Here is a 12,923-nt window from a genome sequence, read left to right as displayed (position 1 = left end):
CAGGCCTGATTGACAGGTCACCAAAAAGATGAAAACAAAAGGCAGACCACCTAGCTTCCTGGCATCGTTCATTCATTCAGTTTTTATACAGCTCTCCCTGTTATCGCAGTCTTAGAGGGGTTCCCAACATAAGCTTGTGAGAATATACAAATATATAAAATGCTACAATATAAACACTATAAAATACAGTAAAATGCACTATAACCAATCATGTTACCTGAAAACAATCCCAGCAAGAATGGGATAGTCAGTTTAATAAAATCATTTGGTTTCAATCAATAAGTAAAAGAAAGAACAAAGGGAAGAAGAAGAAGAAGAAGAAGAAGAAGAAGAAGAAGAAGAAGAAGAAGAAGAAGAAGAAGAAGAAGAAGAAGAAGAAGAAGAAGAAGAAGAAGAAGAAGAAGAAGAGGAGGAGGAGGAGGAAGAGGAAGAGGAAGAGGAAGAGGAAGAGGAAGAGGAAGAGGAAGAGGAAGAGGAAGAGGAAGAGGAAGAGGAAGAGGAAGAAGAGGAAAAAAGTTTTTTATATCCCCCCCTTTCTCTCCTGTAAGGAGACTCAAAGGGGTTTACAATCTCCTTTCCCTTCCCCCCCCCAACAAACACCCTGTGAGGTAGGTGAGGCTGAGAGAGCTCAGAAGAACTGTGACTAGCCCAAGATCACCCAGCTGGCATGCGTTGGAGTGCACAAGCTAATCTGGTTCCCCAGATAAGCCTCCACAGTTCAAGTGGCAGAGCGGGGAATCAAACCTTTCTCCAGATTACAGTGCATCTGCTCTTAACCACTACACCACTCTGGCTCACAGAAGACAGCGGCCAAAGCGGAAACAGAAGATGACTAGAACATGGGGTGGAGGGGATGGAGCATTATTTGGCTACTGTTGAGGGGAGGCTCAGAAAGGGGAAATTAGAGAGGCAGCTGCAGTCGTGACTGCCAACAGATACAGATCAAGGCTGTGCTGGGAGGGGCGGGGATGAGCACTTCAATTCCAATGTAAAGCATCAACCCTCACCGGCTTTTCAAAAAAGCAACTGCACTGTAATAAACAGTGCGATCGAGGCCATTATGAAAGATTTGGCTAAGTAACTTTTAAAGTCGCACAGGGAACATCCTCTCTCGGTGCGGAATTATGTTGATGAGTGCCCCCCCCCCCTTTCCCTTTAATTCCCATTAGCTATTCCTCATGGGAGAGAGGAGACTTTATGAACTGAAGACGCTCGGTAGGAGACAGGACGCGGCTTTGCCTCTCCGGAGACCGGATTTTAACTAAACAAAATTTAACAAAAGCACTTTTTGCAGAGGAAAACAGTTTGGATGGCATACAGAACAGCTGCTCGGAGATGAGGGGCTTAGAAACAAAAAGGCTTAGAGAGTATCTGAATCTAGATTTTATATGACAGCTCGGGTAGTCACTGAGACCTGACACTCTGTCCCGACTCCCACAAATAGCCGGTAAGGGAGCCAATCCACGTCAGGAATGTGCCATTACGTTGCACCTGGGGACTAGCAAGACATACTGTTTTTCTATCAAGCACATCTCTGCACAAAGAGAGAAGAGTCTGTACCCAGCAGACGCACTTCTGTATCACGTTTCAAATTACAAATGCGATCCAGCGTGGTGTAGAGGTTGCGGCATTCGACTAGTGTCTGGGAGGTTGATGACTGAAATGTCAAGTTGTGGAAGCTTACTGGGTTACCGTGAGCCAGTCACACGTGCTCAGTCTAACCTACCTCCCAGGATTGTTGTGAGGATGAAAAGAAGGACAGGACAACAATGTAAGTCACTTTGGGTCCCCATGGGAGGAAAGACAAGGTATAAATGAACTGAATAAATCTTTCCACATATAATTCCCTAAGCAGCCACCAATCGCCACCTTCCGACAACGAACCCCCCACCAATCAGCACACAGAACTCAGTGCTGTGCGCTCACTGGTGGGAGGGCCAGCCCTCGCATTCCAACCACACACCCGTCAGACCTTGTAATACTGGTCAAGTAGAAACGTTTGTACATATGTTGTTCTACTGCTCAAAAAAGGGCAAAATATTGGGCACAACTCCTTAAGCAATGTGAACAGAAATTAAAATTTCTCCTGGACAGTTCAGATGCAGATTATTCTGAGTCAGTTGCAAAAATTTTAGCTGAGACAATCGATGATTTTAACAAAGTTTATTTGGTTGTTTGTTTTACTGTATTTTGTGTTGTAACTTCATGATTAATGTATATCCCAATAAAGGCTATGTATGTATGTATGTATGTATGTATGTATGTATGTATGTATGTATGTATGTATGTATGTATGTATGTATGTATGTATGTATGTATGTATGTATGTAACACACCTCCGTTAGCCTTTTTTCAACCCAGCAACAACCCCAGAAGCCAGGGGGCTTTTCCCGCTGGGCACACCACCATTATCCCCACCTACGCCCACCCTCCTACCGCCTGCCCACCACCCCCACAAACCACCCAGCCCGGCAAAGCAGCAGCGCCTTGATGCCTGAGACACCAGAACGAAATCTGGAATGTGAAACACACAATTCTGAAATGTGAACACCAGCTCATCCCCTGCATCCAAATCAGGGAAAGATAACCGTGGGATGTTTCTTTTGAGCGCTGAGAGAGGTCTCCATGAAACGAGGTGTGCAAACGCATGACCTAATTCTCCAGCACTGGTTCTTAGAGGCAGGGGAGAAGCTGCACATTATGCCGGAATGGAAGATCTGAAGAGAGACCTCTGGACCGCAGCTCCTTCTGCAGGAGCGAGGAGTGGGTAGTACCGGGGGCTCCGTTTCCTATTTCCTCATCTTTGAGTGCTTTCAAGGTATTAATAACCAGAGTTAAACTCTCTCTTAGATCACCCCTGACCTTCCACCCCTGACAGGCTCACAGCAGGAGGAAAAATTTTGCTGACTGGCAGCTGAAGGCAATAGCTCTTATCCTCTCCAACAGCATGATCCACAGTGGGGACTGAACCTGCCTTTTAAGTGCCGCATTTGGCTCTGGGAAAGATTCCATCAGCTATGTTCAGGTCTACCTGATCTAAGTTCAGGTCTACCTGGACACCGAAACAGGAGCAGCAGTGGCCTAGTGGTTAACAGCAGGTGCACTCTAATCTGGAGAACTGGGTTTGATTCCCCGCTCTGCCACTTGAGCTGTGGAGGCTTATCTGGGGAACTAGATTAGCCTGTGCACTCCAACACACGCCAGCTGGGCTAGTCATGGTTCTTCGGAGCTCTCTCAGCCCCACCCACCTCACAGGGTGTTTGTTGTGGGAGGGGGGAAGGGAAATTAGATTTGATGCCCCTTTGGGTCTCCTTACAGGAGAGAAAGGGGGGGTATAAATCCAAACTTCTGCTTCTCTTCTAAACGTGGCAGATGTTCAAAGCAAATCAATTGTGGCCTTGATTGGCTGAGCTGCCCTGAGGTCACGGAGGGAAAAGATTCTGTGCTGCTTATAGTTAAGACACAGGCAGGACAAGAAGTATGTGTGTGGGGGGGGGGGGCGAAAGGAGAAGTGGGGGTGGGGTGAAAGGAGAAGCATAGGGGTTGGTCCAGGGAATTAGGGGTGAGGTGTAGGAATTAGGTTGGGACCTGGAAAGGAAGAAGAAATTGCCCATCCCCTAAGAGAGTGAATCCCAGCCACCCTTAAGCCTTACCAAGGTTGGGGGTTCCATCTTGGTTAATTTGCACCAAGATATCAGAAGAGGCAGCTGAAGGAACGGTCCCAGAGGCCTCTGCCTTGACCAGCTGCAGACGTGGGGTAGTGACTGGAGGGAACCGGTAAAACTGGAAGGTGAAATAGATGGTTTTCGACCACATCGCCGAGGTTGCGCCGTCCTGAGAGGTCCTTGGTGAACAACAACCAAAGAAACAGAACACAATTAAGCTGTCTGGGTGGAAATCCTGGACGTAGCTCCATCCTGCATCACAAACCTAATGCCCAAATGGAGCAAGCTGGTGTCCCACTAGAGCTAAACCAGTTAAAGTTACGAAAGCCTCCTTGGGAGCCTGAAGGACCTGCCCAAGGAAGAGGCTGCCCACTGCCTCTCTGCATGAATTCCTGCTCTGGCTTGATTCCTACCAATCAGCTTGGGCTGGAGAAGGGCATCTCTGCATGTTGCATCAGTGGAATCTCGTCTGCACACAGACTCTCTGAAGTCTCAGACTGGGCCCCTTTCTGAAAGCCTTGTAAAACAGGCATGTTCACAATATTCCTTGGCGGTCCGGGTTAAGCTGGGAAATAACAGTCACTCTTAAGGGAGCAGAAGTGGCGTAGGAGGTTAAGAGCTCGTGTATCTAATCTGGAGGAACCGGGTTTGATTCCCAGCTCTGCCACCTGAGCTGTGGAGGCTTATCTGGGGAATTCAGATTAGCCTGTGCACTCCCACACACACCAGCTGGGTGACCTTGGGCTAGTCAAAGCTTCTCGGAGCTCTCTCAGCCCCACCTACCTCACAGGGTGTTTGTTGTGAGGGGGGGGAAGGGCAAGGAGATTGTAAGCCCCTTTGAGTCTCCTGCAGGAGAGAAAGGGGGGATATAAATCCAAACTCTTCTTCTTCTTCTTAAGTTTGGAAATAACGGTGGAGAAATAACAGACACTCTTTTTAAATGTTTTGTGTGCCCCAAGTTCAGGTATAAGCTATGAATGTGGGAATGGACATACTGAGACTCTGGGACATGTTTGGCTGTTCTGCTGTTGTTGGGATAATCTGAGGCAACAATATTTGGAGCAACTTTTATCCTATAAATCTTATCCTTCCTCGCAAAGTTTAATTCAGGAGTCACTATCTGACAAAAGATAACAGAATTAATTATTAGTAGCTAATTTTTTGCAGGGGTAATGAATTGTAAAAGGGGGTAATTGGGGGGATTATATTAGCGTAATGCTGCTTGTGGCCTTTTGGTTACATAAGCAATTTCATTTAAGTAAGTATGTGCTCTAAGTTTTCCAGATGGGCCAGGGTAGAAACAGGTAAATAACAGTGTGATTACAGGCTCAGAAGGGTGATAACTCGACAATTATGCTTTGAGACAGCTGCGTTCTCTCCGAGGCCAGAAGACGACGTTCCTTTTCTTCGGAGCTAAGAAAATTCCTTTGAAATCCCTTAGCATCCTTTTTCAATATTTTAAACCCCCTCCCAAGCTAGCTTGTGATTCTTGTGGCTCTGGATCCACGGCAGAAAACATTCTGGCATTAGTGAGGATATTTCTTCCTACACAAATAATGGCATCAGGAGAGCTTAATTGTTCCAGGGGAAGCTCCCTGGGCTGTATGTTAGGGGGTAATGATGAGCGTGGAGAGCAGGAATCAACTTCCACGTGACAGTCTGTAGCGCCAAGAGAAAAAAAATTCACTCGATAAACTCTCAGATGGGGTGGCTGACAACCCTACAGGCTGTTCCAGGTGGCTTTGTTTCCATGGCAGTTGTGGTCAACAGCATCTGACAAGCCACTACTGAATTCCCGCTAGCTCTCTCAGGACAGGCTTCCAAGCATGGCAGCCCAACAGCACAGGATGGTTGGGCAGCAGGAAGGTACTAGATATAAGGATTTCTGTTTCTTCTTCAGAATAAATTAAGAAGACGAAAAGTACCCTTCTTTTATACCCCACTTTTTTCAACCATCATAGAATCATAGAGTTGGAAGAGACCTCAAGGGCCATCAAGTCCAACCCCCTGCCATGCAGGAACACACAATCAAAGCACTCCAAACATATGTTCATCCAGCCTCTCTTTAAAAACCTCCAAAGAAGGAGACTCCACCACTCTCCGAGGCAGTGAATTCCACTGTCGAACAGCCCTGACAGTCAGAAAGTTCTTCCTAACGTTTAGATGGAATCTCTTTTCCTGTACCTTGAATCCATTACTCCGTGTCCTAGTCTCTGAGGCAGCAGAAAACAAGCTTGCTCCCTCTTCGCCATGGTGTCCCTTCAGATATTTAGACAGGGCTATCATGTCCCCCTTTTACCTTCGCTTTTCTAGACTAAACATCCCCAGCTCCCTAAATCTCTCTTCCTAGGGCATGGACCCAGCATACACGCTTCTATACCATGTTTCAAGTTACAAATGCGAGCCAGCATGGTGTCAAGGTTGCAGACCTTTTACCATTTTGGTTGCCCTCAAAGCAGCTTATCATTGCATTCCCTTCCTTTCTCCACAACAGGCAACTTGTGAATTTTAGCTGAATTATTTGATATGTCCTTTTTGTCCTTCATTAATTATTGTCTGTTTTGTGTGATGCAAACTGCTCTGAGCCCTCCAGGGGTAGAGTGGTCTATCAAATCGAATGAATGAATGAATGAATGAATGAATGAATGAAGGAAGGAAGGAAGGAAGGAAGGAAGGAAGGAAGGAAGGAAGGAAGGAAGGAAGGAAGGAAGGAAGGAAGGAAGGAAGGAAGGAAGGAAGGAAGGAAGGAAGGAAGGAAGGAAGGAAGGAAGGAAGGAAGGAAGGAAGGAAGGAAGGAAGGAAGGAAGGAAGGAGGTGGGACAGAGATAGTTATTTTTAATTCAGTTTCCTGCCTGTAGAAGAGACTGGTGCTCAGTCCCCTAAGCAATCCATTCTGGAGGGACTCCAAAACCACTTTAATCCCAGCCTCTTCCAGCCTTGCTGGAGCAGCATGATACCAATGCCTTCCGTGTGCAGCTGGTCTGACAAGCTGGGGCAGTTGGAAGTTATCCTTATTTTTTTAACCAGGGACGGGGCTCAGTTCTACAAGGAATCTATGTAATAAGTCCATTCTTGGGACTTTACCTTGTGAATGCAAGAAACTGAAAGATGATTTCATTGCTTTGCAAGAGGTCGGCTTCTTCCCGCTGCGGGTCAAAGTTCACGGGGTCCGCGGGATCCACAACTTGGGCAGGCTCCTTGTTGCAGTCCAGGATCTCAGGGCATCCAAACGCACGCAAGCGGGCGAGAGAAGCCCGCGAAAGGCTGGTGCTAGAGCTGAAAGACAGCAGCCTTGTGACTTCAGGGGAGGCCACGGGGGACCAGAGACTCTGAACTTCAGTTTCCCAGAATACATCTGGGAGAATGACCTCGTCAAATGCTGTCAGGTGAGGATGTAGCCTCGGGGCCAGCGGAATGAGCTTCAGCCCAGAGGTCTCCCTGGTTGGAATCTCAGCTGAGTCACGAACTCAGGAGGCGGCTTTCAGCAAGCCATTCTCTCTCTCCGTCCCTCAGTTGTCACGTCTGTAATATGGGGATAACAAGGCCGGCCGAGGCGACAGAGCTCTTGAAGCAGCCTTATCAGAACATTGGTCTATCAAGGTCAGTGGTGTCTGCTCAGATTGGCAGCAGCTCTACACAGGTAGTCTGAGGTAGAGGTCTTTCATCTGATCCTTTTAACTGGAGATGCCAGGGATCGAACCTGACACCCTGTGCATGCCAAGCAGATGCTCTGTTACTGAGCAAGGCCTGGATTAAAGCAAGATCATTATCCCATCAAGAAGAAGAAGAGATTGGATTTATATCCCCCCCCCTTTCTCTCCTGTAAGGAGACTCAAAGGGACTGACAAACTCCTTTCCCTTCCTGTGAGGTGGGTGGGGCTGAGAGAGCTCCGAAGAACTGTGACTAGCCCAAGGTCGCCCAGCTGGCATGTGTTGGAGTGCACAAGCCCATCTGGCTCCCCAGATAAGCCTCCACAGCTCAAGTGGCCGAGCGGGGAATCAAACCCGGTTCTCCAGATTAGAGTTCACCTGCTCTTAACCACTACACCACACTGGCTCTTAAGCCCCATGGCCCAGAATGGAAAGCTGTAACATTGCATTTAAAGCTTCGCTCTCAACCTCAGTTCGATCCCAAAGGAAGCTGGTTTCAGATCGCTGGATCAAGGGTGACTCGGCCTTCCATCCTTCCGAGGTCGGTAAAATGAGTACCCAGCAGGAGGGGGTAAAGTGGAGACGGTTGGCAAACCAACCATAAACACTCTCTGCCTAGTAAACATTGTGATGTGACATCACCCAATGGGTCTGTCAAGACCTAGTGCTTGCAGAAGGGATGACGTTTACCTGCAACGCGGTCCATCTGCCCAACCATCCCTTTCCCAATCTCACCTTCCCGAGCGTGCCCCGAGAGCCATAATGGGCATGTGAATGGGTGTGAACGGCAACTCCTGGAGCTGGTCATTGGAGGAGGATTCCTGAATCGGCGAGCTACAGCTGAGGTCGTACTCCAAGTGGCTGATGCCTCCCTGCGGGCTGTCCTGTTGGAGAACGAAAAAATCTAAACGATGCCCTTTCAAACAGGAAGCAGGCAGAGGTGCGTGCTGCTGGGTGCGAGGGAAAGACAACATCAGAGAACAGACCAGAGATATGCATTGTCGAAGGCTTTCACGGCCGGATTCAACTGGTTGTTGGGTGGGTTTTCCGGGATGCGTGGCCGTGGTCTGGCGGATCTTGTTCCTAACGTTTCGCCTGCATCTGTGGCTGGCATCTTCAGAGGTGTATCACAGAGGGAAGTCTGTTACACACAGTGTCCAGTGAAAAGGGACACCCTTCTCACTGGACACAGTGTGTTCCTCTGTGATACGCCTCTGAAGATGCCAGCCACAGATGCAGATGACACATTAGGAACAAGATCCGCCAGACCACGGCCACGCAGCCTGGAAAACCCACCACAACCAGCTGACCAGAGATACTTGGGCTACTGAGCATGCTGACCCATCCACTTTCTTCCTCCACACCAGATTTGGGGTCTCCTATCCCCAACTGTAGCCCCTTCGTTCGTTCTTCCTGCCTGCTCCTAGGAGAAACCAGGTTGCAGGATCAGTTGCAGCTGATTTATAACAATCCCTTTGGGGTTTTTTAAGGCAAGTGACTAAGCAGAGGTGGTTGGCCGTTGCCTTCCTCTGGATGTCTGGAGGTCTGCCATCCAAGTAATTCGCTTCCGAGATCTGATGAAATTGGGCTATATGATGCCACTCCAGATCCCGCAACATTTCAGCACATCTGTGCAGGCACGGTCCTCACCTGTGGGGATGCACTGAGACCCCCGGTGAACACTCTGTTCCAAAACCCCACTTCAAAGGAATCAGACTACCTTTACCTTTTTTACCTTTACAGTCTTGTACAGTCTGGGTTACTCCCAGTCCCTAGGACTGTTGATTCTCACTGCCACTCCCACAATACCCACCCCCCATCACAGTGGGTGTGATGGGCAGTCTATTTTGCGACTCCCATAGCCATTTGCTGAATTGTTCCAAAGAAAAGTGGGACTCTAGCACAACACCTCGGTCTTTTCCTTACCCCTGTTCTAATAACCACCTGGGCCAGATAATTCCGCTGGAAATAGATTGGAACACAGAGAAATTATCAAAGACATTTAATGATGAAAGAACGGGCAGGGGAAATCCATTCTTTCTCAGCACACAATTAGGAAACCCGCTGCCCTGATATGCAACGATGCCCAAGATCCCACTTGCAAGCTCTCGAGTGCAAGAGCCCCTTCTGTTCCTTTTACCTCGTGTGCTCGTTCCAGAGCCTCCAAGGAATGGGAGCGCACAGCACGGTTAGAGGGTGGAAGCGGAGGTTTGCAGGCACGGTCCTCTGGAGACACGGAGAGCTGGGAGATTGACAGCTGAAATGAAAGGAATGTGGTCAAGAGGAAAACATCCCCTCCTCTCTGCTCTTTGGGCTGTGGTGATGGAGGGAGGGAAGGGGGAGAGCTCTCATGGACGGCTGTCCATCCATCAGATTAAGCACGGTGAGATGCTCGCGCCCGTGTTGGATACCGAGAGGGTCACAGCTCAGAGTGACACACTGCGTGGAACGAAGCAGCAAGTTCTTCAGAGCTTGGTCGGAACGATGGTTTCTTCAAACGCTCCCTGCATGTGGTGACTTGGCATGTCACAGTCGAAACACAGCCCCTTTCCTTGATATGCTGGTTCACTCCACGCGGGGAATAAAGCTCATCTAGAGCAAGGGCATTTTGACTTAGATTGCGATGCCCAGAACTTCCCAGTGTTCAGGTGGAGGCTCTTTTCCTGTATCTTGAATCCATTACTCCTCGTCCTAGTCTCGGGGGCAGCAGAAAACAAGCTCTCTCTCTCTTCAACAACGACATCCCTTCAGATGTTTAAACATGGCTGTCACGTCACCCATGAGCCTTCTCTTGTCCAGATTAAACATCCCCAGCTCCCTAAGTCACTCCTCGTGAGTATGGAATCCAGACCTTTAACCACGTTGGTTGCCCTCCTCTGGACCCGTTCCAGCTTGTCAATATCCTTTTTCGACTGCGGTGCCCAGAACTCGACACAGTATTCCTGGTGAGGTTTGACCAATGCAGAATAGAGTGGTTCCATTACATCCATCCACCTGAACACGATATACTCCTATGATGCAGCCCCGAATTGCATTGGCTCTCTTGGCGGCAGTATCCCACCGCAGGCTCGTACTCAGAGTCATGTTCTCTGACATGACAGCCATGTTTAAATATTTGGAGGGATGTCGTTGTTGAAGATGGAGTGAGCTTATTTTCTGCTGCTCCGGAGACAAGGACAAGGGATACTGGATTCAAAGTGCAGGAAGAGAGATTTCATCTAAACTTCAGGAGGAAGTTCCTGATGGGAAGGGCTGTTTGACGATGGAATATGTTGCCTTGGAGGGGGGTGGGGTCTCCTTCTACGGAGGTTTGTAAACAGAGGCTGGAGGGCCACCTGCCAGGAATGCTTTGATTGTGTGTTCCTGAATGGCAAGGGGTTGGACTATATGGTTCTTGTGGTCTCTTCCCATTCTATGATTCCATGGTTCAATAAAGAAAGGAGAACAGAAGCAACTGGCACAAAGCCTGCTTTTTGTTCTCATATCCTATGAAACCAGGAGGAGCGGGATATCAGATTTTCATCCAATGAGAGTAAAGGGGAGGTCCCGGAAAGGTTGGGGCCACCCCCTTCTCCATCTCTGCTCTGTCTGCTACTTCCAGCAGCTTTTCCAAGCAAGCTTACCCACTAAACTTCTTTATTTCCCTCCTGCCATTTCCCGGTGGGAGCCCAAGCGCCTTCATTTACCAAGAGCTGCCCTCCACGAAACATGACAAGAATTGGGAGTTTGTACTTAAAACAAAATTGAAACAAAACAAAACATTAAGCCAATAATGCCCCCCAAAATGTGCTAGGAGAAAGAAAATAATTTTCAAAAAAATATTAAAGCTCTTGGTGAGCACCAAAATCTCAACCGCAAAGGGAGCATCCTGCTTCCTGTTGCTTCTCTGCATGATGTCGTGGTCTGCTTTGCCCCCTTCCAATTAAACTCTGTGCGAGGGCAGATATTTTTCCATTTCCATGTACAGAGTATGATTGGTTTGTTTAATTATCCCCAAAGCAGAGATGAACTAGAATTAACTACAGAGGAAGGCAATCACTGCATCTCTGCAGGAGTCACTGTTCTTTTTTCTTACAATCAGCTCATGCTAGTGACAGTTATTTTTGTTCCTTCCTGGCATCAGGTCTGAACGGATCATTCCACTGCTGTTAGAGGGAGCATATCTACAATATTCCGGCAGAAATAGACACCATCTCCCCTGAGAGAAGTTCATTCTTATGCTAAATTAAAGGAGGGGTTTTTTGGGGGGGGTGGCTAGAGAAAAGCGTGCCTCCAATTTTTACTGAGAAATAACGGATACCTCAGCTCTCAGAAGTAAGTATACTTAGCATTCAATTATACTATTCCCTGCTGCCTGTTTCCTTGCAATGAGCCACTGACAGGAACACCAGATACGTCCTCAAAAACTTACCCCAGGGCCTTGGATAAAATCTTGAGTGGTTGCTAACATCCGAGGAGAAGGTGGAGACCCTAAGACAGCGGAGGGAAAAGAAACACAAGCAAGGTTAGGGTGAGGGGTTGCTGTTGCTGTTGAGTCTGCCAACAGAACATCGTCATCACCTCTCTGAAAGAGATGTACAGAAGCCTCGTCCTAGCAAAACTGCAGTTGTGGTGGTAAATGCCGTAGAGTCACAGCTGACCTATGGCGACTTACGGCAAGAGATGAAGAAGAAGAAGAAGAAGGAGGAGGAGGAGGAGGAGGAGGAGGAGGAGGAGGAGGAGGAGGAAGAGGAAGAAGAGGAAGAGGAGTTGGATTTATGTCCCCCTTTCTCTCCTGTAAGGAGACTCAAAGGGGCTTACAATCTCCTTTCCCTCCCCCCCACACCAAACACCCTATGAGGGGGGTGGGGCTGAGGGAATTCCAAAGAACTGTGACTGGCCCAAGGTCACCCAGCTGGCATGTGTTGGAGTGCACAGGCTAATCTGGTTCCCCAGATAAGCCTCCACAGCTCAAGTGGCAGAGCAGGGACTCAAACCTGGTTCTCCAGATTAGAGTGCACCTGCTCTTAACCACTACGCCACGCTGGGAGACCAATTGTAATCCCAGGTGAACTTCAGGCCCCACCTGGAGAGTGGCAACCTTATGAGCCCATTCTCAAGTACAGTCCTGACTCGGGGAGGGGGGTGGATCTGCTCAGGTCCGTTTCCCCTTCCTTGCTGATCTACAGCATTACTCTGGTTCACAAACTGCCTCTGCAGGGAAGAAGGGCCAGCAACTCAGCAGTTCTGCAGTCATCCATTTATGTCAGAATAATCTAGATAATCTCTTCGCGCCGTTCCGTTTTTTCCTTGCCCTCAGCTCACTTGGCCACTTTTCCAGATTATGTCAAGGAGAGCCTTGCAGAAATTGCCACCATTAAACATTTTTTCAATCGACCCTTTCAAGTTCCAGGTTGGAAAAACCGATTAGACAACAAGCAAAACCAGCCGCTGGTTGAAATCAAAGCATTTGCAAAAAGAATATAGGTCAATGTGGGTCCCAGCAAGGACAAAACCCATGGAGCCACTGCACTCTAGTGGCCCAATGAAGAACTGCACTTTTTTGTTGTTTTTTTCAACACGTTTAAAAAATGTTTTATATAAATATATAAAACGGGAAACATTCCT

At 48.2% G+C, this 12,923-nt stretch overlaps 1 protein-coding gene across 2 annotated transcripts in view; it reads right to left on the bottom strand.

Annotated features, from left to right (window-relative positions):
* The window catches only part of NPHP4 (nephrocystin 4), a 90,451-nt gene that overhangs the window by 28,372 nt on the left and 49,156 nt on the right, over positions 1-12,923 (bottom strand). For both annotated transcript variants that reach the window (XM_048519475.1, XM_048519476.1), the window contains 5 exons: positions 11,728-11,786; positions 9,457-9,573; positions 8,052-8,200; positions 6,750-6,941; positions 3,654-3,844 (listed from right to left, as the gene is read on the bottom strand). In XM_048519475.1, coding sequence (XP_048375432.1) covers positions 3,654-3,844; positions 6,750-6,941; positions 8,052-8,200; positions 9,457-9,573; positions 11,728-11,786 — 708 coding nt within the window. The remainder of the gene's footprint in view (positions 1-3,653; positions 3,845-6,749; positions 6,942-8,051; positions 8,201-9,456; positions 9,574-11,727; positions 11,787-12,923) is intronic.

Source organism: Sphaerodactylus townsendi, linkage group LG16 (genome assembly GCF_021028975.2).
Source record: "Sphaerodactylus townsendi isolate TG3544 linkage group LG16, MPM_Stown_v2.3, whole genome shotgun sequence".
NCBI classification, from domain to species: domain Eukaryota; kingdom Metazoa; phylum Chordata; class Lepidosauria; order Squamata; family Sphaerodactylidae; genus Sphaerodactylus; species Sphaerodactylus townsendi.
The sequence above is the reverse complement of the archived record's forward strand: the minus strand, read 5'-3'. Positions and strand labels throughout refer to the sequence as shown.